The following is a 22264-nucleotide window of genomic DNA, read 5'->3' as shown; positions in this document are numbered from 1 at the left end:
AAGAGCTGCTCTCCCTGACGTGGATCATCTGCTAGTTCTATCACGCACCTCTGCTGATGGACCTGGGAATCACTCAGACACCTCACCCTATAAATTTTGGACACATTCACACATTCAAAGTTATCCAAATGTGTTGGCAATTAAAATGATCTTCTGGAGACAGAGATGAACTACATACGGCTATGAAAATGTTCTGATGTTTGATCTATTCTTCCTTCTCAGACATCTTCTCTGCTGTTGGGAGTGTGGGTACCATGTGGGTTTCAGGGGGGATACTGAACTGCACTATGCATATCCTCTGGATGGATGGCAAGACACTGAAACAGGTTGCCCAGGGAGGTTGTGGGTGCCCCTTCCCTGGAGGTGTTCAAGGCTGGGCTGGATGAGGCCATGAGCAATGGGTCTAGTGGAAGGTGTCCCTGCCCATGGCAGGGGATTTGGAACTAGATGACCTTTAAGGTCTCTTCCAAGTCAAACCATTCTGTCAATCTATGAAGTCTGCAGGACACCTCAGTTTCCCTCACTGATGGCACCACAAATAACTAAGAAATAACAAAATTACCTACCCAGGGTAATGTCTCCTGCAGGATGAGTAGTAGACAGTAATTCCTCAGCTGAAGCCTACAGAGACAAGGCTGCCCATAACAAGACATTAAACTCAACAGAACAGACTCTCAGTTCCTCCTTTGGTTCATTTGGTACAGCTGTGGTACTAGCTGATGGACGCACACTGAAAAGATGCTACTACTGTTTGGCTTCTCTGAAGACCTAATCCAGGAGGACAATTTTTCTCAAGAGCTGAAAAAGATATTAGACCTTATTTTTAAGATTTCAGAGAATAGCTGCTTTTGAAAGTAAGAGATGGACAAACAGACATAGGGAGAAACACTCCATTCTCACCATAAAACCTTCCATTAACAGAACATAGAGAATTCTGAAAGGAAAATCAGAGAATTGTTTCAGTTGGAAAAGACCTTGAGATCATCAAGTTCAACCATAACCTAACATCCCTCTGTACTCAACTGCTTAAGATCATAGAGTCCAAGCATTACCCAACTCTGCCAAGTCTGGGGCCAAAGTATGTCCCAGATTGGAGTGAGGTAGGGGGTTGGTCGCTTCTCCCTAGAACAAGAGTCAGAACAACAGAAAAAGGCCTCAAGCTGCATCAGCAGAAGTTTAGGTTGGATATGAGAAGAAACTTCTTTACTGGAAGGGCTCTCTAACACCAGAACAGACTCCACAGGGAGGTGATTGAATCCCCATCCCTGGAGATGTTTCAAAGCCACAGGGACGTGGTGCTGAGGGACATGGATTAGCACCAGACTAGCAATACAGTTAAAGAACGGTTGGACTTGATGATCTTAAAGGTCTTTTCTAATAGGAACAATTCTGTGATTCTGTAGAAGAGTCTGTCTGTCTTGATCCAATTTCACTACTCATCATTTTCCTGCAGCAGTGATCAGTGGCAAACCAATAGAGGTTTCTTGTAAGTTAATTCCTTTACCTAGTGCAGGAGATGAAAACAATAAAATCCTAAGAGAAAAAAAGATACTGATTAGGTGACTCCAAAAGGAATGAAATTGCCAGGATATTCAATGAAAAGCTCTATCTTGTTCACAGAGAGTTTCTGCTATTAATTAGGTACTTTTCTCTCCCCCAGAGCTTACTTTTGATGAAAGCTACTGTACCACTGCTCACAACCATGCTTGGGAAAAACCAAACAAGTCAGCTTTAGAACTGCTGCACAAGATCGTACTTGATCATCGTGGCTGAGTGAGGACAGACATCCATCCAGCTATTCAGCTTGCAGAGGGTGCTGGGCTGAGCACATCCATCAGGCCTCAGCTCAGCTGCCAAACCAGAGCATTCTAAAAGACACTTGGATATAAACCATCCTTTTGTTCCCCTCATCCAAAACTGAACATTAGTTAAAACTCTCTTTGGGGCACTTACATTAAAAACCACAAAGCTCTGTGGAGTTGGGGGAGGAGACAGAGGAGACAGTAGTGAGTGGAAGTCTTGTTCGCCAGCAGTCAACAGGCTGAAGGTGAAGGCACTCATGCAGCAGAAGACTTTAAATTCCTTTTCATGTACAAGAGGTGGTGACCCTGCATCTTTCACCACGACATGGGGAGACCTTCTTGTGGCCTTTCAGTACTTAAAAGGTCCATTAAAAAGCTGGGAACAGACTTTTGAGCAGGGCTGGTTGTGACAGAACAAGGGGTGATGGACTTAAACTAAAAGAGGGAGATTCAGACTAGGGAGAAAGAAGAGATTTTTGACACTGAGGGTGGTTAAAAACTGGCCCAGGTTGCCCAGAGAGGTGGCAGACATTGCTGGAACCATTCCAGGTCACATCGTTTGGGGTTCTCAGCAATCTGTTCTAGTTGCAGGTGTCCCTGATGACTGCAGAGGGGTTAGACTGAATGATCTTTAAAGGTCCATTCCAAACCATTCTGTGATTCATTCTAAAAGGGAGACCTTCTAGAAGCCTTCCAGTGTTTGAAAGAGGCTACAGGAGAGACTGAAATGAAATTTTTACAAAGGCTTGTAGTGACAAGACAAGGGGTAATTAATTGTTTCAAACTGGAAGAATTTTTTCCCCATGAGGGTGGAGAGGCACTGGAACAGGTTGCCTAGAGAAGCTGTGAAGGCTCCAAGCCTGGAAGCGTTCACAGCCAGGTTGGATGGAGCCTTGAGCAACCTGGTTTAGTAGAACGTGTCCCTGCCCAAGGCAAGTGTGGTTGGAACTAGATGATCTTTAAGGACCATTCCAACCCACATCATTCTATGATTCTATTGTTTCCACCAACTCTCTCCACCAGACCTAAGCCGAGTCCTCAGTAAATAGTCAAAATGTCCATGCAGGAAGTCCCAGTAAAATACAGCTCAAGTAAATTATCAACCTAATACAGCTCTTGTTTTATTAAGTCCTTCAGGCCACCATCATCTGCAAACCCATATAACCAAACAGCTTGTTATTCTGATGGAACCGAATCCCACGAGTTGACCAAAACAGCTCAGTCTTAATTCAGGTACCTTTGAAAACATCATGGGCTGCAGCAACAACCTACTTACAGAGCTGCTGATGAGAACTTGCTATCAAAACTGGCCTTCTCCAAATTACACCACAAAGTCCTACTGAAATGCTTCAGGGTCACTGACGGGTCATGCTGGCAAGAAAACCTGTCCTGGGAAACACCTAACCTCACTATGGGGTTTCACCTGGGATGGGATCTGATGGGCCACTTCCCAGTGCTGGAGATGAAATTCCATTTACAGCTTCTGGTGGCTTTAAAAACTTTCTCCTCTAAGACAGCGGTCAGACAGATGGTTCTGCATTAACCACATGCACACAAGATCCATTTCAGCACTATGCTGCAGATGCATGAACTTGCATCATGCTTTGAGACTCTCATGTACATGACCAAGGAGGGCAAACAGAAACTTGCCATAAAGCCAAATGAAAACCTTACTCCCATAGACCCCATCTTCACAGTGTTCAGAGGTACAATGCTGACCATCTGATGCAGGGGACAGAAAAATTACTGTCAGTGTTAATTTTTAGTGAGTAGAATCATGGAGTCATAGAATTGTTCTGTTTGGAAAAGACCTTTAAGATTGAGACCAATTATTAATCTAACTCTACCAAGGATGATGCTAAACCACATCCCTCAGCACCACATCTCTGCGGCTTTTAAAGCCCTCCAGGGATGGGGATTCAACTATCTCCCTAGAGAGCCTGTTCCAGTGTTTGAGCACCCTTTCAGTGAAGATGTTTCATCTAATGTCCAACCTAAACCTCCCCTGGTGCAATTTGAGGCCATTTCTTTTCATCCTGTTGCTTCTTACTAGGGAGAAGAGACCAACACCCACCTGGCTCCAAACTCCTTCCACAGAGTTGTAGAGAGCCTGGATTCTCCTTAGCCTCCCCTTCTCCAGGCTGAACAACCCCAGTTCCTTTAGCTGCTCCTCACAAGACTCTAGTCTAGACCCTTCACCACCTTTGCTGTCCTTCTCTGGACATGCTCCAGCACCTCAATGTCCTTTTTGGAGTGAGGAGGCCAAAACTGAATACAGTACTGAAGAGGCAATTTCACCAGTGTTCACTACTGAGGTACAATCAGGGGGGCTTTTATAAATGTTTATCAATATCTGAGGGCTGGGTGTCAAGAGGGGGACAGACTCTTCCCAGTCATGCCCTGCGAGAGGACAATGGGCAGTGGATATTAACTATAGCATAGGAGGTGGCACCTCAACATGAGGAGGAACTTCTTCACTGTAAGGGTCAAAGAGCACTGAACAGGCACAGCAGAGGAGTTGTGAAGTCTCCTTCTCTGGCAACTTTCAAGACTCATCTGGATGCATTCCTGTGCAACCTGCACTAGATTATATGGTTAGGTAGTCCTGCTCTGGCAGGGGGGTTGGACTCCAATGGTCTCCTGAGGTCCCTTCCAACCCCTAACATCCTGTGATCACTTCCCTGTGTCCTGCTGTCACACTATTCCTGATCCAGTCCAAGAGATGCTGTTGGCCATCGGGGCACACACTGGACCATGTTCAGCCAGCTGTCAACCAACATCCTCAAGGGCTTTCCGTAGTGGGAAGCTTTCCAGCCATTCTGCCCCAAGCCTGGAGCATTCATAGGGTTGTTGTGACCCAAGTGCAGGGCCCAGCACTTGGTCTTGATGAGCCTCAGCGCACTGGCCTCAGCCTATTGATCCAGTCTGTCCAGGTCCCTCTGTAGACCCTCCCTACCCTCAAGATCAACACTCCCAACTTAGTGTCATCTGCAAATTCACTGAGGGTGCCCTTGATCCCCTCATCCATATCACTCGTAACTGGCCCCAGGACTGAGCCCTGGGGAACACCACTGGGGACCAGCCACGAGCTGGATTTCACTCCATTCAGTATCAGTCTTTGGGCCAAACCCTCCAGCCAGTACTCAGTCTTTGCTATTACAGCCTCCTTCAGAAGTCAGCAATTTCAGATTGCTTGATACAATACTTTGAAAGATGGATTATTCCATCTGATTAGAATTAACAGTAACAACCTCTAATAAAAAGAAGCAGCTTTCCCAGCTTTTTAGACAAGTAACATGTTAGGACTATGATGGAAATTGCACTTCCAAGACTGGCAGACCCAAACTTGGATCTGTTTACACACTCTGTGAATGCATAAGAAAATAGTTTATTTTATGATGGTTTCTCCCCCACCCTGAAACTGCATTTTGGGTGAAAAAAAAAAAATAATTGAAATATCAACAAGCCAGTAGTTACAAGCAGCCCTACAATCAACCATTGTGCACCATGTGACAGAGAAGAGGCAAAAAAACCCCACAATCCACAAACACTAAGAAAACACATTTCAGTTTTAAGCTTCCATAGTAGTAATGAAAAGCCAAGTGGGCAGGAGATTTTTAGAAAGGCCTTAAATATTCTTCTGTAACCTAATAGTGAACACAAATATTTGCTTAGCCTCTGCCTTCCAACATCCAAAACCCAACAGATTACTCTAAAAAACTACCAAATTTGAGGTGCAAACCACCACCACCACCAAAAAGCATCTGAGGAAGAGGCAAATCTCTCACAATCAGAAAAGTGGCCTCAGTTACACATCCCAAACACAACTGTGCTGGAGATGCTGGTGACTCACTAGCAGCAATGGAGCAGAGAAACCACTTTAAGAGGTGAGAGGAAAATTCCATATTAATTTAAGAGCACTCTCTAGCAAACCTTCCCCCAGTTCTGCAACATAACCACAATCAGATATTCACCAGAAAAATGCATTCTATAAACACTACTGACAGCCTTCAGCAAGCACAAGATCTGCACTAAGAGGAGATTTACCATGGACTAAGGAAAATAAAAGTGCAATGTTTATATGTGAAGTCCTTTCAAGACAAAAAGGTTTTCCTTAGTTTTAAAATTAAAATAACATCAATGACTTGAAGAAATAAAGTTTGCTTTGCATATTTGTCATAACAGCCAGTACCATCTGATTGAGTATTCCCTTGATACAGTTCCTCCCTGTTGCAGGGCTTTATAAAAACAAAGAGCAAACCAATGACCTAGAAACAAATGCAGGCTCTCAAACTACTTTAAACTCATTAACTTTAGACATGTCTTAAGACTCATAATGACGTTTAAATAAGTGCCAAAGACTTGGATAGAAATTTGCCAACTGGCACTCTTCGAGGAGTTTTGGTTTACTCCTATCTGAAACTGCTTCAGGAATAGGAGACGCATTCTTCATAACTCAAAGAATGGCAGGGGGAGGGGGGGACAGAGAGCTGTGGATTTTTCTCCTTCTTTTTTTTTTTAAGGGGATATGTTTACATGGCACAGAGCCTCTAGAGCCATGCATTCAAACCAGCTCCGGAACCGGAAGCTCAATGACATGTCAGCACAGCTCTCCACTAATTACCAGGATAACAAGAAGAAGAGTATTTCTTATTCCACAAAGAGATGACATGAAAAAAAAACACTTCTCTGCAACACAACTAGTTATTTCTTGTCGTGTTGCCCTGTACTATGTAGGCAAACCCAAACAAAGCTCAAGGCAGGCTGAGTTTAGGATTTAGGAAACTTGAAGCGTTCTTTTAAGGGATTTACTGCTAAGATTCCCTAGCAGAGAAATGAACTAATCTGTGCACAGCACTCCAGGAGAAAAAAAATAATGAAGGTAAATATGCACCATGAAAAGTTAAAAATAACTCCCCCGGGCCCTAAGTAACCATTTCAAAGGGGTGGTGGGAAGAGGATCCATCCATAAAACTTCAATTCGAACATTAGCAAAGAGCCCTCCCCAGCACAAGCAATTACAGCTGCCTTTCATGTGGGAGAGTAACACATCTCTTCTTGTAGGGTTGGTTGTTTCAGGTCTATTTTAAACACTCAACAAAGTAAAGCATCACTGCAACTCTTCCCATGCAGCTGAAAACACGTATTGCTGAAAACTTTAAGGCTTTATTTGTAAGAAACCCAAGCCCTAAAGCTGCTGAGCATCCCTGGGATTTGGGGAAAGGGTGGGTACCTCCCAGAGAAGCACCTAGAGAGGAACACGCCATGTCTACACCTCTGTTTCCCATGGCTGTGGTTCTGGCAATGTGAGCACCCGTACACACCATTTCAAGAGCGTCCACTGGATTTTCAGTGCTAACTCTATCACAAGCTGCAAACTCTGTTCCAGCTTCTGAACAGCTTTAATCTGCTTGTGCCTTTTGCCTGCTATTATTAACCTCAGGGATAAACCTGCACCCTTTTAATCAGGTGCTTTAACCGATTCGTTATGGAAGCAGGTACAGCAAATAGATACCCTCCACCCTCTTTAGCAGCAATACGGGAAGTATCAGCCCTAACATTCACCAATTCAAAGCTAAGAGTCACACGGAACGGTAGGGGTTAGAAGGGACCTCTGGAGATCACCAAGTCCAACCCCCCTGCTCAGGCAGGTTCACCTGGAGATCACTGAGGGCACCAGTATACTGAAAGCATAAGTCAACCCTCTGTAATAAAAGTGTTAGATAGAGAGCGAAGCCTCAGGCCTTGGAAGGGATGTCCCAGGTCCGCAGGTTTTTCAGGAGCCACTCTGACCCTTGACGCCCTGGCCGTGAGGAGAAGCCCCGGAGCACACATCCCACGCCTCTCACCTTGTAGACATCGCCGTAGGTGCCGCTCCCCACCCGCTGGATCAGCTCGTAGTCCTGCTGCGGGTTCCGCCTCAGGATATCCCCGCTCGGCCGCGCCGCCGGCTCCATCTCCAGCCCTTCCCCGGGGGAAGGGAAGCAGCGGCCGCTTTCCTCCTCGCTCCTCCGGCCGGTAATGTTCCTAACGCGGCAGCCGGCCCATGGCTCCTGCGGCGGGAAGCGCTTGCTGAGGGGAGGGCTCCCAGAGCGGACTCTGGGCCGCGGCTGCCGAGACAAAGGCAAAGCAGCGGCCGGTTGCCACGGCTGTCGGCGGCCCGGCAGCGGGGTCAACCCCTTCCGCAGCGACTCCCGAGGCTCTCCGGGGCAACGGGGAAGAATAGAACCCGGTAGGGAACAACCGTTCCTAGCCACTGTGGGGAGGTGGGGAACGAAGGAGGGAGGTCCCGTCCCGCTGGCGCTGAGGAGCCGCCGCGGCCCGCCTGCCTACCACCGGCCGGGGCAGCCGCCAGCCCTCCCGCCCGCAGCCAGGCCCACAGCAAGGCCGGGACGGCTCCTACCTGCGCGCCCACAGCCCTTTGTCCCGCCGGAGAGGGAGCGCCGCCGCCGCCGCCTCCTCGCGCCGCGGCCTCTCTGCCAGCCGCAGCCACGGCCCCCGCGGCACGCACCGCCGGACGAGCCGAGCCGGGACGGGTCGGGTCGAGTCGGGACGGGGCAGCACCGGCCTCCGCGACGCCGCAGCGCCACGGCGCGGCCGATGGCACCGCCACGGCGCTTCCTTCCCTGCCCTCCCCTCTGCTCTCCCTCCTACCCGCCCGCCTTCCTTACTCCAGCCCTGGCCGCCCCTGGGCGTTAGTAAAACCGGTGTCATAATGGCTGCTATCGGGTGTGCCGCCAGCAGCCCGCCCGCCGGCCCGGGGGTGCTCCCCACGGGCCCTGAAGTGCGGAAAGGGCCATAGGAGCGCCGTCGGTGGAGGCAGAGCTGCACCCCGGCGGGGCTGAAGGCCCCACTGCCCGCCCTGGAGGTGCACACGCTAATTCGTGAGCCTGGGGCTACCACGTCCTGAAGCCCACAGAATAGTTTGTTTTGGAAGGGACAAACTTTAAAGGTCATCTAGTCCACTCACCCTGCATCTGCAGCTAGAGCAAGCTGCTCAGAGACCCATACAAATTAACCTAGAATAGTTCCTGGAAAAGGGCATCTACCAGCAATCTGGGCAACTGGGACAGTGTCTCAGCACCCTCAGCATCAAACATTTCTTCTTTCTAGTCTGAATCCCCCTCTTTTAGTTTAAACCATCACCCCTTGTCACAACAGGCCCTGCTCAAAAGTCTGTCCCCCACCATTCTGATCAGCCCCTTCAAGACTGAAGGGCCACAAGAAGGCCTCCTTGGAGCCTGTTCTTCCCCAGGCTGAACAACCCCAAGACTCTCAACCTGGCCTCCGCAGAGGGCTTCCAGCCCTCACATCGTTGTTGTAGCCTCCTCTGGCCCCACTCCAACAGGTCCATGTCTTGGCTGTGGAGAGACAGGTGTGGTGACAGGGCTTTTGGCTTGTGTCTCCTGGTTTGAGGTAGAAGGAAAGCTTCCATCTTGCCTACACCACATATATATTCTATGCTCCATGCTTCTCCCAAACACTAGACTGAACTTTCCATCTTTTAACACCAGAGCATTTCCCTCATGCACATCCTGGTTTGGATTATCACAGCTGCCATGGCAAAACCTTCCTCACAGCTGAGTGCCAGAGGATGACATTCTTCCTGAGAGGTTCTGATGTGTGTGAGAGGAGGAGGGGAAGAGGGACACACACTAGATAGGACTTCCCATGTCAGTGAATCTCACCCTTTGCAATCTCTATTGCAACCCTGCAGCAGCATCATGTAATCCTTTTCATGGGCTGATCAAGCACCATGGTATTTAGTTTTGTGGGCAGCCAGTGCAATGATAGTCACATGAGTCAATTTGGACGTGCTGGGACTTGTCTGCTTGGGTTCCTAAAGTCAAAAAAGTTCCTGAGAAACTGCAAGGTGAAAAGGATTCTCTGCCTTTCCCTCTTGGGAGAACATTTTCAGCAAGGTGGCTGAAATTCAGAGCAAAAATCACGTACCGTCTTTCAAACGAGTGCTAAGCAATGTAGCAAACCCAGAGATGGGGATGTGGAATAGAGGAATGCTGGAATTAGCAGCAGTATCCGCTGCACGTAAAATCACCAGTGCCCAAAAGGAGGTGTGATTTTCTAGGTGCAAAAACTCCCACATTCTCAGTGCAGGAAATATGCTTGCAAATGCTAGGTAGGAAAAAGAAATTAAATGGATGCCAGATGTACAAATTTCTTTGGTGTTCATCGCCCTGGATTGATTATTCCAGAATGGGTTTTGCCTCTTTGGCAGTCAGACAGCCCACACAGGTCCAGTATAGGCTGTTGGCAAAGTATCTGGGTACTGATTCTAGGTTTAAAATGGAGTCTGCGTTTTCAGCTTACTCCAGCACATTTAGAAATCCCACATGCAAGCACCTGAAGCAGCGGCTGCCGATTGCGTAAGCTGCAGAGCATAACTCGCTAGGATCACCGTGTTGCTTTAGGTTAAACTCAAAGACAGCATGTGTAGGCTCTTGGGAATTGCATAGTGGAATTTGATTTCATTTATGGGCTCATTTGAAATGAAGCATGGCAGAAGCAAGCTCCAAAATGTAAACTGTCCTGCTGCCAGAGAGTTAGGGGAGCACAGGGCTGCTAACTTAAAGAGATCCTCATTTAATTTCTCCTTGTACTCTGAAAGCCTTCTACATCCTGTATGTTCTCTCCAACATAAATACGTGAGTTTTCCTGAACACCCAGCAAATAAGAAACTATTTACCCTTTGGGGAGCTGTATTTCCTCAAGTGATTTTGAACAAAACAATTACCTCTCCCCCCATAAATGAGCTTCCGGCACTCCTGATAGGGAGCTGTTTGTGTCCTTTTGCTTCTCTTCCTTGGCTGATGTTTTGAACGCTGCTTCTCACTCTACTGATTTGCTGCTCTTGACAAGCCATCAGATGACAGCACAGGAAAGAGGCCATTTCATTTTCCAGTAGCAGATTACCATCTGCTACTTGGCCTCCTAGAATGTCTTACAGATCCAAGGGCCACCTAACAACAGCAATTTAATGCAAATGCTTCTGTATTGACCATGATTTTGTCCTTGCTGGCTTAGGTTCCCACCTGGAGGTGTAGTTTCCTGTCCCATATTCATAGATTCATGAAATGGTTTAGGTTGGAAGGGACTTTCAAGATTATCTAGTTCCAACTCCCTGCCATTGGCAGGAACACCCCCCACTAGATCAGATTGCTTAAGGCCTCATCCAGCCTGGCCTCGAACTCCTCCAGGGAGGGGGCATCCATGACCTCTCTAGGCAACCTGTTCTAGTCTCTCACCACCCTCACTGTAAAGAATTTATCCCAAATCTCCAGTCCAAATATCCTCTCTTCCAGCTTCAGTCCATTCCCTCTCATCCTATCACTACAAGCCCTTGTAAGAAGTCCCTCCCCCTATTTCTTGTAGGCCCCCTTCAGGTATTGGAATCTTCAAACCCTTTATTAGTTATTTCCAGTGGTGAAGAGTGAGCTTTCAGAGCCCACCTTGTAATCCAAATGTAGTCCACCCCCACACCAGCACTATTTAACAATCTTTGTTGGTGACATGGACAGTGGGATTAAGGCACCCTCAGCAAGTTTGCAGGTGACACAAAGCTGTGTAGTGTGATCAGCCCACTGGAGGGGAGGGATGGCATCCAGAGGAACCTGGACAGGCTTGCGAGGTAGGCCTCTGCAAATGTCATGGAGTTCAACAAGGCCAAATGCAAAGTCCTGCACCAGGGCTGGAACAATCCCAAGCACAACTACAGGCATGCAGGCTGTGGGATGAAGAGATTGAGAGCAGCCCTGAGGAGAAGGACTTGGGGCTGTTGGTAGATGAAAAAGTATGTAAGAGCCAGCAATGTGCACTTGCAGTCCAGAAGGCAAACTGTATCCTTGGCTGCATCCAAAGTAGAGTGGGCAGAAGGCTGAGAAGGGATTTTGCCCTTCTGCTCTGCTCTGGTGAGACCTCATCTGGAGTTCTATATCTATTTCTGGAGTCATAAGCACACAAAAGACATGAACCTGTTGGAGCAGGGCCAGAGGAGGCCATAGCAATGATGTGAGGGCTGAAATCCCTCTGCTGTGAGCACAATCTGAGAGGTGGGGTTATTTAGCTCGGAGAAGAGAAGACTCCACTGAGACCTTAAAGCAGCCTTCCAGTATTTGAAGGGAGCTACAGGAGAGCTGGAGAGGAACTTTTCACAAAAGCATGGAGTGACAGAATGAGAGGTAAATGCTTCAAACTGGAAGAGGGTAGATTTAGAATAAACCAAACCTTTATTAGAATAAACCAAACCAGGCTGGAAGAGACCTTCAAGATCATCGTGTCCAACCCATCAACCAATCCAACCCACCCAAACAGCTAACCCATGGCACCAAGCACCCCATCAAGTCTCCTTCTGAACACCTTCAATGACGGCGACTCCACCACCTCCCCGGGCAGCCCATTCCATAGCGCAATCACTCTTTCTGTATAGAACTTCTTCCTAACATCCAACCTGAACCTCCCCTGGCGCATCCTGAGACTGTGTCCTCTTGTTCTGGTACTGGGTGCCTGGGAGAAGAGACCATCATCAGCCTGTCTACAACCTCCCTTCAGGTAGTTGTAGAGAGTGATAAGGTCACCCCTGAGTCTCCTCTTCTCCAGGCTGAGCAACCCCAGCTCCCTCAGCCTCTCCTCATAGGGCTTGTGTTCCAAACCCCTCACCAACTTTGTTGCTCTTCTCTGGACTCGTTCCAGCAAGTCAACATCCGTCCTAAACTGAGGGGCCCAGAACTGGACACAGTACTCGAGGTGTGGCCTAACCAGTGCAGTGTACGGGGGCAGCATGACCTCCCTGCTCCTGCTGGCCACACTGTTCTTGATGCAGGCCAGGATGCCATTGGCCCTCTTGGCTGCCTGGGCACACTGCAGGCTCATGTTCAGCCTACCATCAACCAGCACCCCCAGGTCCCTCTCTGCTTGGCTGCTCTCCAGCCACTCTGACCCCAGCCTGTAGCACTGCATGGGGTTGTTGTGGCCAATGTGCAGAACCCGGCACTTGGATGTGTTAAATCTCATGCCGTTGGATTCTGTCCATCTGTCCAGCCTGTCGAGGTCTCTCTGCAGAGCCTCTCTACCCTCCAGCAGATCAACTCTTGCCCCCAGCTTGGTGTCGTCAGCAAATTTACAAATTTACAAATTTAGATTAGATGTAAGGCAGAAATTCTTTACTATGAGGGTGGTGAGATGCTGGAACAGGTTGCCGATACAAGTTGTGGATGCCCCATCCTTGAAAGTGTCCAAAGCCAGTCTAGTAGAAGCTGCTAGTTGAACTACATGATGTTTAAGGTCCTTTCCAATGCAAACCATTCTATGATTCCCAGATAGGTCTTGGTCCCTACTGGAAGCACTCCTGCAAAGTGTACATAACTAACAGTAGCACCAGGACTGTGCTCTTTTGTTAGAAAAATGGAGATAAATGAGTTGTGCAAGCGTAGGGTGCGAGACAGACACTGTACATTGCCAGGCATGTCCTCCTGAACACACATTGATTCCCACTTGCTATTTGCTGCCCTAGACCACGTTGATTTTCTGGTCAAGCATGTTAAGGAATGTGCTTTTATGCAGCGTCTTTCATCTGGATGGGTCCCAGCCTTAAAAGGAATGTTAAGTGGTTTTACATAAGGCATGAGGTAGGATCAGAGAATGTGATCTGTTTGCATTGTAGTCTTAAGAGGGAAAACAGACAAAGTTATTTTAATGAGACACCAAGATCTATCTGGTAACGGTAGAGGCAGAACTGTAGCAATTTCTTACTGAACAATAGCACGAAGGGAGTTGTAAAAGCAGCAAAATGTGCCCTGCACAGTCACCATCAATCCCACAACTCTGAGCAGCATGAAGGTCATAGAATCATAGAACAGTAGGGGTTGGAAGGGACGTCTGCACGGTGTTTGAATAATAAAATGGATCAGCTGCATGGCAATGCCAAAGACTAAGACTCAGGAAACAACTCAGGAGCTTACAGCTTTCCTTGCTTCTTGATTCCTGCCATACACCAAACTTGGTTGTTGAGGAGACCACGTATGCTCTCGAGAAATGCTGCAGGTAACTTCCCTATGATTTTAGACTGGATATTAGGAAGAAATTCTTTACAGTGAGGGTGGTGAGACACTGGAACAAGTTGCGCAGGGGGGCTGTGAATGCCCCCTCCCTGGAGATGTTTAAGGTCAGGTTGGATGAGGCCTTGAGCAACATGATCTAGTGGAGGGTGTCCCTGCCCATGAGGCCTCTGAGCAAACTGCTCTAGTTGCAGATGTCCCTGCTGACTGCAGGGGGTTTGGGGTTGACGGCCCTTAGAGACCACTCTCAACCCAACAAACTCCATGATTTTATGATTCTGTGGCACAGAATAAAAGGGATATGTCAGGTTTTGCAGGAGACCTGACAGTCACTCACTGTTGGAATAGCCCTTTTGGGCACCCATAGTGACAGTTGCTGTGGGCACAGAGTAAAAGGGATATGGCAGGTTTTGCAGGAGACCTGACAGTCACTCACTGTTGGAATAGCCCTTTTGGGCACCCATAGTGACAGTTGCTGTGGGCACAAAGGATGCACAAAAAATACAGAGCTTGGGTAAAAGGGCTCTGAAGGGAGCCCTGTCACAGTAGCAAGAAAGTGGGAGAGGTCTTGGCAAGATAGGTTCAAGGAACACAGGTGAGGGAACAGCTTTGGGTAAAAGAAGAAGATGGCATCCAAGCCTGTTAGATGTTCTTATGTCCAGCATGGGAATTCACTTGCTCAAGAACCCATCAGTCTTTAAGGGTTGTTGCTGAGATGTTTTGAGAAAGAGGAAAGACACTAAGGGAGAGAAAAGCTTTTTCAGGTTGTCAGGAAGCTTGTATCCCTTGCAGGAGAGCTAACTAGGACATAGCTCAGACCCTCACGCCAGCTTTAAGTGAGGCCCTTGTGCAAGGATTTGTTTGTCACGGAAGGAACAGGAGGGCTAGCAGCTATACATTATTTTTGTGTCACCCTATTTACGTCGATGTATCTCAGGAGACTTTGCAGCTGATTGTGCTGTTTGCATTCAAAGGAAGGAAACCAGCTGGGTGCCCTTCCCAACCACGTGCATGAGCAAGAGGGCAGAGGTGAAGTGGTAACTGCTCAGCATGAGGATGCAGGAAAATGTGACCATTCCATTAAAAGCAGCATTAACGAGGGGACTTCAGAGCAGTGCCTGGAAACCTGGCTTCTTATCCTGTTTCAGGTGCATGAACCAGGCTGGAGCAGATTGTGAGTATCTTGCTGAATCATGCAGGCAGGTGGATTCAGTTGTTTCTGCCAAGAGGAGCTGGAAGCATTTCCCTGGACGGAGTGTATCTTCAAGGGGAAATCCTAGAAACAAACTTGGCATGCACTGATTTTGACTTGGACTTAGTAAAGCCACGTTGCAAAAAAACAAAGACTGGTGAGGAAGGATGTTTTGAATAGAGCATCAATCTGCCTATCAATGCAGGAGAGAAAGAACCCAAGAGTATGGAGAAGAGGAGGCTGAGGGAAGACATAATTGCAGTCTACAACTACCTGAAAGGAGGTTGTAGTGAGGTGGGGGTCAGTCTCTTCTCCCTAGTATCAAGTTACAGAATGAGAGGAAATGTCATGAAATTGTGTCAGGGAAGGTTTAGATTGGATATTAGAAAAAAATTCTTTACTGAAAGAGTGGTCAGACATTGGAACAGGCTGCCCAGGTTGCTGGTGGAGTTGGAATCCCTGGAGGTGTCCAAAAAACATGTAGATGTGGCACTTTGGGACATGGTTTAATGGCCATGGTGGTGTTTAGTCAACAGTTGGACTCAATTATCTTAGAGGACTTTTCCAGCCAAAACAATGTAGTGATTCTATAAGAACAAATTAAAAACAATATTGGAAATAGATAGGAAGTTAGGCTTTGAAAAGATTTTACTGACTTCTAAAGAGAAATGAGAGGAAGGAAGAAAAATCTCAGTTAGTCCTGCAATGTTGGTGTGTCTCAGTGTTTGTTACAGAGAGGAATAGACTGGAGTTAAATGAGTTTAAAAAAAATCTATAAATTAGTTTTCTCCTCTGCTTTCAATTTGTCTGCTCCAGGATTAACAGAACATCAGGGCAAAATACAGCCCAGGACAGATGCATTAAGCCTGCAGGAGGAGCCTGCATCTTGGGGAGAACACCTTGAAAGCAAAGGATTTGCTTTCCCCAGAATATTCTTCAAATACAGAGGTATACAAAAAAAGAAAAAAACAAGCATATTGAGATGCTTTTGCACATCCACTCATCCAACAAATGCCTCTGACACTGCAAGGAAGGGAGGTGCCAGATAAAGCACTGAGGCGCACACAGATGGTTCTGCAATACTATCTGAGCCTGCAGCTAAGAGTGGGACATTTTATTCCAGTCTAGTTGAAATTTTCATGCTGATGGCTCTTTATCTACATGGCTTTTTATATTCTTAAGTAGTTCTTTCAGTTTACAAAGCATCTTCCAGAAGGAAGTACCTTCAGACTGATTGATTAAATAAGTAATTTAATTAACCACTGAAATTCTATCTCCTCTACAAGTGAAATACGATGGCCCTGTTACAGCCGTAGTGAGCAGACATGTTTACAGAAGCAGCAAAGATCATTCCATTGGCTTCAAACCCTGTGTAGATGTAGGCGGTCATAACACTGTTTGGGGTGAGAAATAGGAAGAGCAGAAATAGAAGGATTTCCTAAGCAACAGAGATCTGCTTCACTTAAATATATCACAGGGAGAAAAAAAAATCCCAAAACAGAAAGATGTTAGGAAGGCTTCAGCTTTCAAGAAGAATGGGGGGAAAGCCAATTCCAGTTTATCACTTTGGACTCAATAATCTTAAAGGTCTTTTCCAACCAAAAGAATTCACAAAATCACAGAATGCATCAGGCTGGGACTCTGAAAGGTCATCTTGTTCAACCCCTCCTGTAGTGAGCAGGGACATCTCTAAGTAGATCAGGTTGCTCAGGGCCCCATAAAGTTTGACCTTGAATGTCTCTGGGGATGGGGCCTCAATCACATCTCTGGGCAACGTCTTTCACTATTTCACCACTCTCACTGTAAAGAACTTCCTCCTTAAGTCCGACTTAAATCTACCCTTTTCTGTGAGTTTTGGTATTTGCTAGGAATTATGGCCTCTTAACCCAAGAATAAAGGTGCAGAAATTAAAATAGCACTGACACATCATAGTGCAACTGCTTGGGAGAAGTCCCCTTGCAATGCTCATTACACAGGGTTGAAATCTCTGTTCCTTTGACTTTCCCATGCAATTAAGCAGAAGCAGTGAAAGAGTGAAGACTAAAAAGGCAGAAGTGGCAATTATAACACCAGTTCTGGGCTCCCCAGTTTGAGAGACAAACTACTGGAGAGAGTCCAACAGAGGCTACAAAGATGCTGAGGGAACTGGAGCATCTTTGTGAGGGGAGAGGCTGAGAGACTTCTAAGCACAGAGCAGCCTGAAAGGGGATCCAATCAATGTTTACAAATACCTTAAGGTTGGGTGCCAAGATGGGGCCAGACCCTTTTCACTGGTGCCCAGTGATAGGATAAGGGGCAATGGATACAAACTGGAACCTAGGAAGTTCCACTTCAACATGAGGAGAAACTTCTTTGCTCATGAGGGTGCTGGAGCACAGGCTGCCCGGAGAGGTTGTGTAGCCTCCTTCTCTGGAGATTCCAAACTCGCTTGGGAGTGTTCCTGTGTGGCCTGCCTTATGTGATTTTGCTTTGGCAGGGGGGTTGGCCTTCATGATCTCCAGAGATCCCTTCCAGATCCTACCTTTCTGTAATTCCATGAGGGAGATAAGAACACATTCATGAACCTTGTATAATCACTGTAAGTATAGATCTGTCACCCAGGGTTAAGACAGCACCTTGTCTGTGTCACAGCCAAGCAAACTCGTGTGGATGGCCCGGTTTCCCTCAGCAGCAAGCCCCAGCCAGTTCTTGGTGGCACCTGAGAAAAAGCAGAGATTTTGCAGCGTCCCTTTCCCACCTCTTACATAAGCATTGCACAGCGTGGCTGGTTTCTGTTTGTGAAGGGCTGAGGATATGAAAAGCAACTGTAAATGCTGCCTGGGTAAGTGGGCCAGTCGAATCAAGGTGAATTATGAAATGGCCGCGGCAAGCCGTGCCTGTGGTATGCAGGACGGATTTAACCCAAGTTCTCTCCTTCTGGGGCCTTTTCACAGAATCACAGAATGCATCAGGTGGGAAAGGACTGTCGAAAGTCAGCTTGTCCAATCCCTATGCAGTGAGCAGGGACACCTTGAACAAGATCAGGTTGCTCAAGGCCCCATCAAGCCTGACCTTGAATGCTTTCAGGGATAGGACCTCAATCACATCTCTGGGCAACCTGTTCCAGCATTTCACCAATCTCATAGTGACTAACTTCCTTCTAATGGCCAACCTAAATGTACCCTGTTCCATTTTCAAACCCCTGCCCCTCCTCCTATCTCTACAATCCCTTATTAACAGTCCCTCCCCAGCCTTTCTGTAGTTCTGTAGTTCCTCTTCAGATATTAAAATGCAGTTTTAAGGTCTCCCAGGACTCTGCTCTTCTCCAGGCTGAACAGCCCCTATTCTTTCAGCCTGTCCTCATAGGAGAAGTGCTTCAGCCTTGTGATCATCTTTGTGGTCCTCTGGACCCACTCCAGCAGGTCCATGTCCTTCTTTCAGCTCTCTAACTTCTGGGACACTAACTTGGGGACCCCAGCTATGGTCTCCTTATGAAGGTTTGGGTTTGGTGGGGTTTTTTTGTTTCTTTGGCTGGTTTTTTGTTGTTGTTGTTGGTTTTTGGGCTTTTTCCTCCTTTCCCTATTTAGCATCATTTTCCCTCAAGAATCCTTCCCTCCTGTGCCTGTTCAACAATGTGGTACTAGGGAAGCAAGAGCATGAGGATACTTCCTAGAAAAGGCCATTTCCAACTGGAAAAGTAAAGGAAGGATGAAGCACTGGAGTGAAGGGATGGATGATGGGTGAAAATAACCAAATGCTGAGTCACCCCCAGAAACAAAATCATCTAGGAAATCTCCTGACTTGGGATCATAGGAAATAACGCAGGAAAAAGCCTTGGGAATCCATGCAAGCCATTATCCCAGCACAGCACAAGATCAAACCTCACTGCTCCTCTTTCATTTTGATACCCTGTGCCATAATGAGCCAGAAGAGGGTAGATTTAGAATGGATATTAGGAAGAAATTCTTGACGGTGAGTGTGGAGAGACACTGGAACAGGTGGCCCAGGGAGGCTGCGGATGCCCCCTTCCTGGAGGCGTTCAAGGCCAGGTTGGATGAGGCCTTGAGCAACCTGGTTGAGTGGAAGGCATCCCTCCCCATGGTGGGGGGTTGAAATTAGATGATCTTGAAGGTTCCCTCAAACTCAAACCATTCTATGATTCTAATGGAAACAGCAAAAAAATCACAGAATCATAGAATTGATTTGGTTTGAAAAGACCTCTAAGATCAAGTCCAACCATGCCAATAAATGGGGCAGCACCAGCTTGACCTAAGCAGCAACTCTCAAAGGAAACAAGCAAAACAGGACCTAAGCCCATCTCAGCTTAATTAGACTTTCAATTTAACAGATCTCTTTTTCTATGCTCCTTTAATTTTTTCATTTACCATCTACTTTTTTTATATCTCCTCTTTCAACCTACCTGAACTCCTCTGACAGTCTCCAGCACAAGAAATCTCCCCTCATAACAAAGAAGCTACAGGCACGTGCAATTTCAGGGATTATTTATAAAACCCATAAGGGAGATTCTGTTGAAGCCATGAGCTCCTCGTCATCTTGGTGCCTGGCAGCCAGCAGCAGGAGGATTCAGCTTCCTACCACGTGAGCCAGCACTTCAGAGCTGAAATTATATGTTGTGCTCTGATGCTGTAAACACAGGGAGGAAGCCAACGGGAGGCAGTCACAGAGTATTGGAGTAGGCACTTACAAATTAAGGATCAGCCTATCAATGGAAGTGCAACAACACAAAGCTCTGGCTGCCTGAAATGGAAAATTGGTTCATTTTGGGATGTTTTTTCCCACTTTCAAAACTGAAGAGCAGAGTCTGTGCATCCAACAAAGCTGGACGGCCATCTTTTCCCTGACCACTGCAGGCCACAGTACACAAATGAGAGGCATTTCCCAGAATCGGCTCTTGTAGCTACAGTCTGGGGCTCATCCTTCCAGAGTCTGGCCTATATGATCCTCTGGTGACTGCCACATTTCCAGTTTAGAGATCGTGCCTCGACCACTGTGCAGCTCTTCTTCCAAAGAGCAGCACAAGGCTGTGGCTTCAGACTGGAACAATTCCAGGTCAGGTTGGACAGGACTTTGAGCAGATGTCCCTGCTGACTATAGGGGGTTTGGACTAGATGGCCTTTAAATGTCCCTATCAACCCAAATAATTCTGTGATCCTGTGATCCTCTTATTTGACCAGAAGCTTGTTGGCATCAAAAGCATGGACAAGCACTAACCTGGCATCCTGAAGAATACTGTGCTCACCACCATGGCAGTCTGCAGTGTGTGGGTGGGAGTGCATGAGCTTTGTGGCCAGCATTGCAATAGGCTCCAAGGCTTTCCCTGGATTTGCACAACTGAATCATAGAATTATTTTGGTTGGAAGAGACCCTTAAGATCATTAAGTCGAACCGTTAACTCAGCACTGCCAAGTCCACCACTAACCCATGCTCCTCAGCACCACATCTACACAGTGTTTCAGTCCCTCCAGGGATGGGGACTCCACCACTTTCCTGGGCAGCCTCTTCCAGGGCTTGAAAAACCCTTTCTGGGAAGAAACTGTTTCTGATATCCAGGCCTGTGAGTCTGCAGCTGGCAAGAGTGTGGGGGAAGGCACAGAAAAATGTATTGGAACATGCTCCTTGCACCCAAGTGGGATGTTTCAGCTGAGGGCACAAGGGCCACCGCAAGGCTGGCATCACTGCTCTCCTGCCAGTTTTGTGCCTGAGCATTCCCAGATGGAACCTCCTGGGTTCCAGTTTGTGCTTTTGCTGGCATAATTGAAAAGTGCCTGTCCCAACCCACTCAACCCTCCACTCTCCAGGTATTCCAGAGCATTGAGAAGATCCCCTCTCAGTCTGCTCTTCCCCAAGCTAAACAACCCCAGTTCCCTCAGCTGCTCCTCATGAAAATTGTCCTCTAGACCCTTCACCAGCTTCACTGCCCTTCTCTAGACATACTCCAGCACCTCAATGTCCTTCTTGGGAGTGAGAGGCCCAAAACTGAACCCAGTTTTCAAGGTGTGGTCACACCAGTGCCTAGCACAGCGGGTTAGTTCCTGCCCTGGCTGGCCACGATTGCTGATCCAGACCAGGATGGTTTTGGCCTTCTTGGGACAACTGGGCACACTGACTCATCTTCATCTGGCTGTAGACCAACACCTTCAGGTCCTTTCCCACCAGGCACTTTCCAGCCACTGTGCCCCAAGCCTGGAGCACTCACGGGGTTGTTGTGACCCAAGCACAGGACCTGGCACTTGCCCTTGTTGAACCTCATCCCATTGGCCTCATGCCATCAATCCACCCTGTCCAGCTCCTTCTGCAGAGCCTGCCTACCCTCAAGTTGTGAATGCCCATCCATAATGTGTATCCCCCATGAGCTCAGTGCCCTGGTGGGGGTGACTTGGCCTAGGGTACACCCTGGCTGTGCTGGGTACCTCAGCCATGCCCCCTCACTGGGTGGGTGCCTGTGAGAGTGCCACATACCCCGGGGTCTGGTTGCCCCTGGATCTGCCCGCGCCTGACCCACGAATATCCACAGCTAATGTCCCACGCCTGGCTGCCCCCAGTTGCATCCGCCCGTGGGCCGGTGGGTGCTCCGTGGGCGGGTGCCCCAGGGGCTGCCGTGCCGTGCCGTGCCACGCCGTAACGGCGGGCGGGGATGCTACTGCCGCCGCCGGCTCCCCCGCCCGCCCCGCTCCACCGCGGCAGCCGCGCCAGACGCAGCGCGGCTCGGAACGCGCAAGGAACCTCCCGTAACCGCCGCGGCCCGGGCAGCCCCTCGCCGCGCCATGGCCCGGAACCGCCGGGAGAGGAGCAGCTGGGGTAGGCGGCGGCGGCGGGTAATCCCGCGGTGGAGGGAGGGAGGGAAGGGAGCGAAGAAGCCGGGCGGGGCGGGTCACGAACAATGCCGGGCCTGCGGCGGCTCGGCGGCCCGTTCCCCGCTCCACAGCGGGGCGGGGGGCGCGCCCGGCCCCGCCTGGGCCCGGGCCGCCGGGGCGGGGCGGGACGGGGCGGCGGCGCTGCCCTGCGGACGGGGCACTTGAGGGGGAAGGGCCGAGGGGGGCTCGGCAGTCCCAGGAGGGGCTTGAGGGGCCTGTGGGGGCGGAGGGCCGGCCTCTCGTTGCTCCTTTCGTGGGGCTACACTGGCGGTTTTTACCCCTTCTTGCTCCTCCCCATCCCTTCGGGGGTCTGGAGCCAGGGCGGGGGTACCCTGTACCCCAGCC

General features: G+C 48.5%; 2 protein-coding genes across 6 annotated transcripts in view; one reads left to right on the top strand and one right to left on the bottom strand.

The window, feature by feature from the left end:
• Window positions 1–8378, bottom strand: part of MAP4K5 (mitogen-activated protein kinase kinase kinase kinase 5) — an 89280-nt gene extending 80902 nt beyond the window's left edge. For 2 of the 4 annotated variants that reach the window (XM_068149124.1, XM_068149125.1), the window contains exons 1-2: window positions 8206–8377; window positions 7652–7855 (exon numbers count right to left, since the gene is read on the bottom strand). In XM_068149124.1, coding sequence (XP_068005225.1) covers window positions 7652–7759 — 108 coding nt within the window. In that variant the 5' untranslated portion in view covers window positions 7760–7855; window positions 8206–8377. Of the gene's footprint in view, window positions 1–7651; window positions 7913–8205 lie in introns of all 4 variants that reach the window. The other 2 variants (XM_068149123.1, XM_068149122.1) reach the window with 2 other exon arrangements.
• A 13350-nt stretch (window positions 8379–21728) lies between these two features.
• Window positions 21729–22264, top strand: part of ATL1 (atlastin GTPase 1) — a 39857-nt gene continuing 39321 nt past the window's right edge. For both annotated transcript variants that reach the window (XM_068149129.1, XM_068149126.1), the window contains exon 1: window positions 21729–21863. In XM_068149129.1, coding sequence (XP_068005230.1) covers window positions 21830–21863 — 34 coding nt within the window. In that variant the 5' untranslated portion in view covers window positions 21729–21829. The remainder of the gene's footprint in view (window positions 21864–22264) is intronic.

This window comes from Melanerpes formicivorus, unplaced genomic scaffold (genome assembly GCF_026170545.1).
Source record: "Melanerpes formicivorus ecotype bairdi unplaced genomic scaffold, bMelFor1.0.p_v2 SCAF_17, whole genome shotgun sequence".
Lineage (NCBI taxonomy): Eukaryota > Metazoa > Chordata > Aves > Piciformes > Picidae > Melanerpes > Melanerpes formicivorus.
This window is presented reverse-complemented; position numbering and strand designations above follow the sequence as displayed.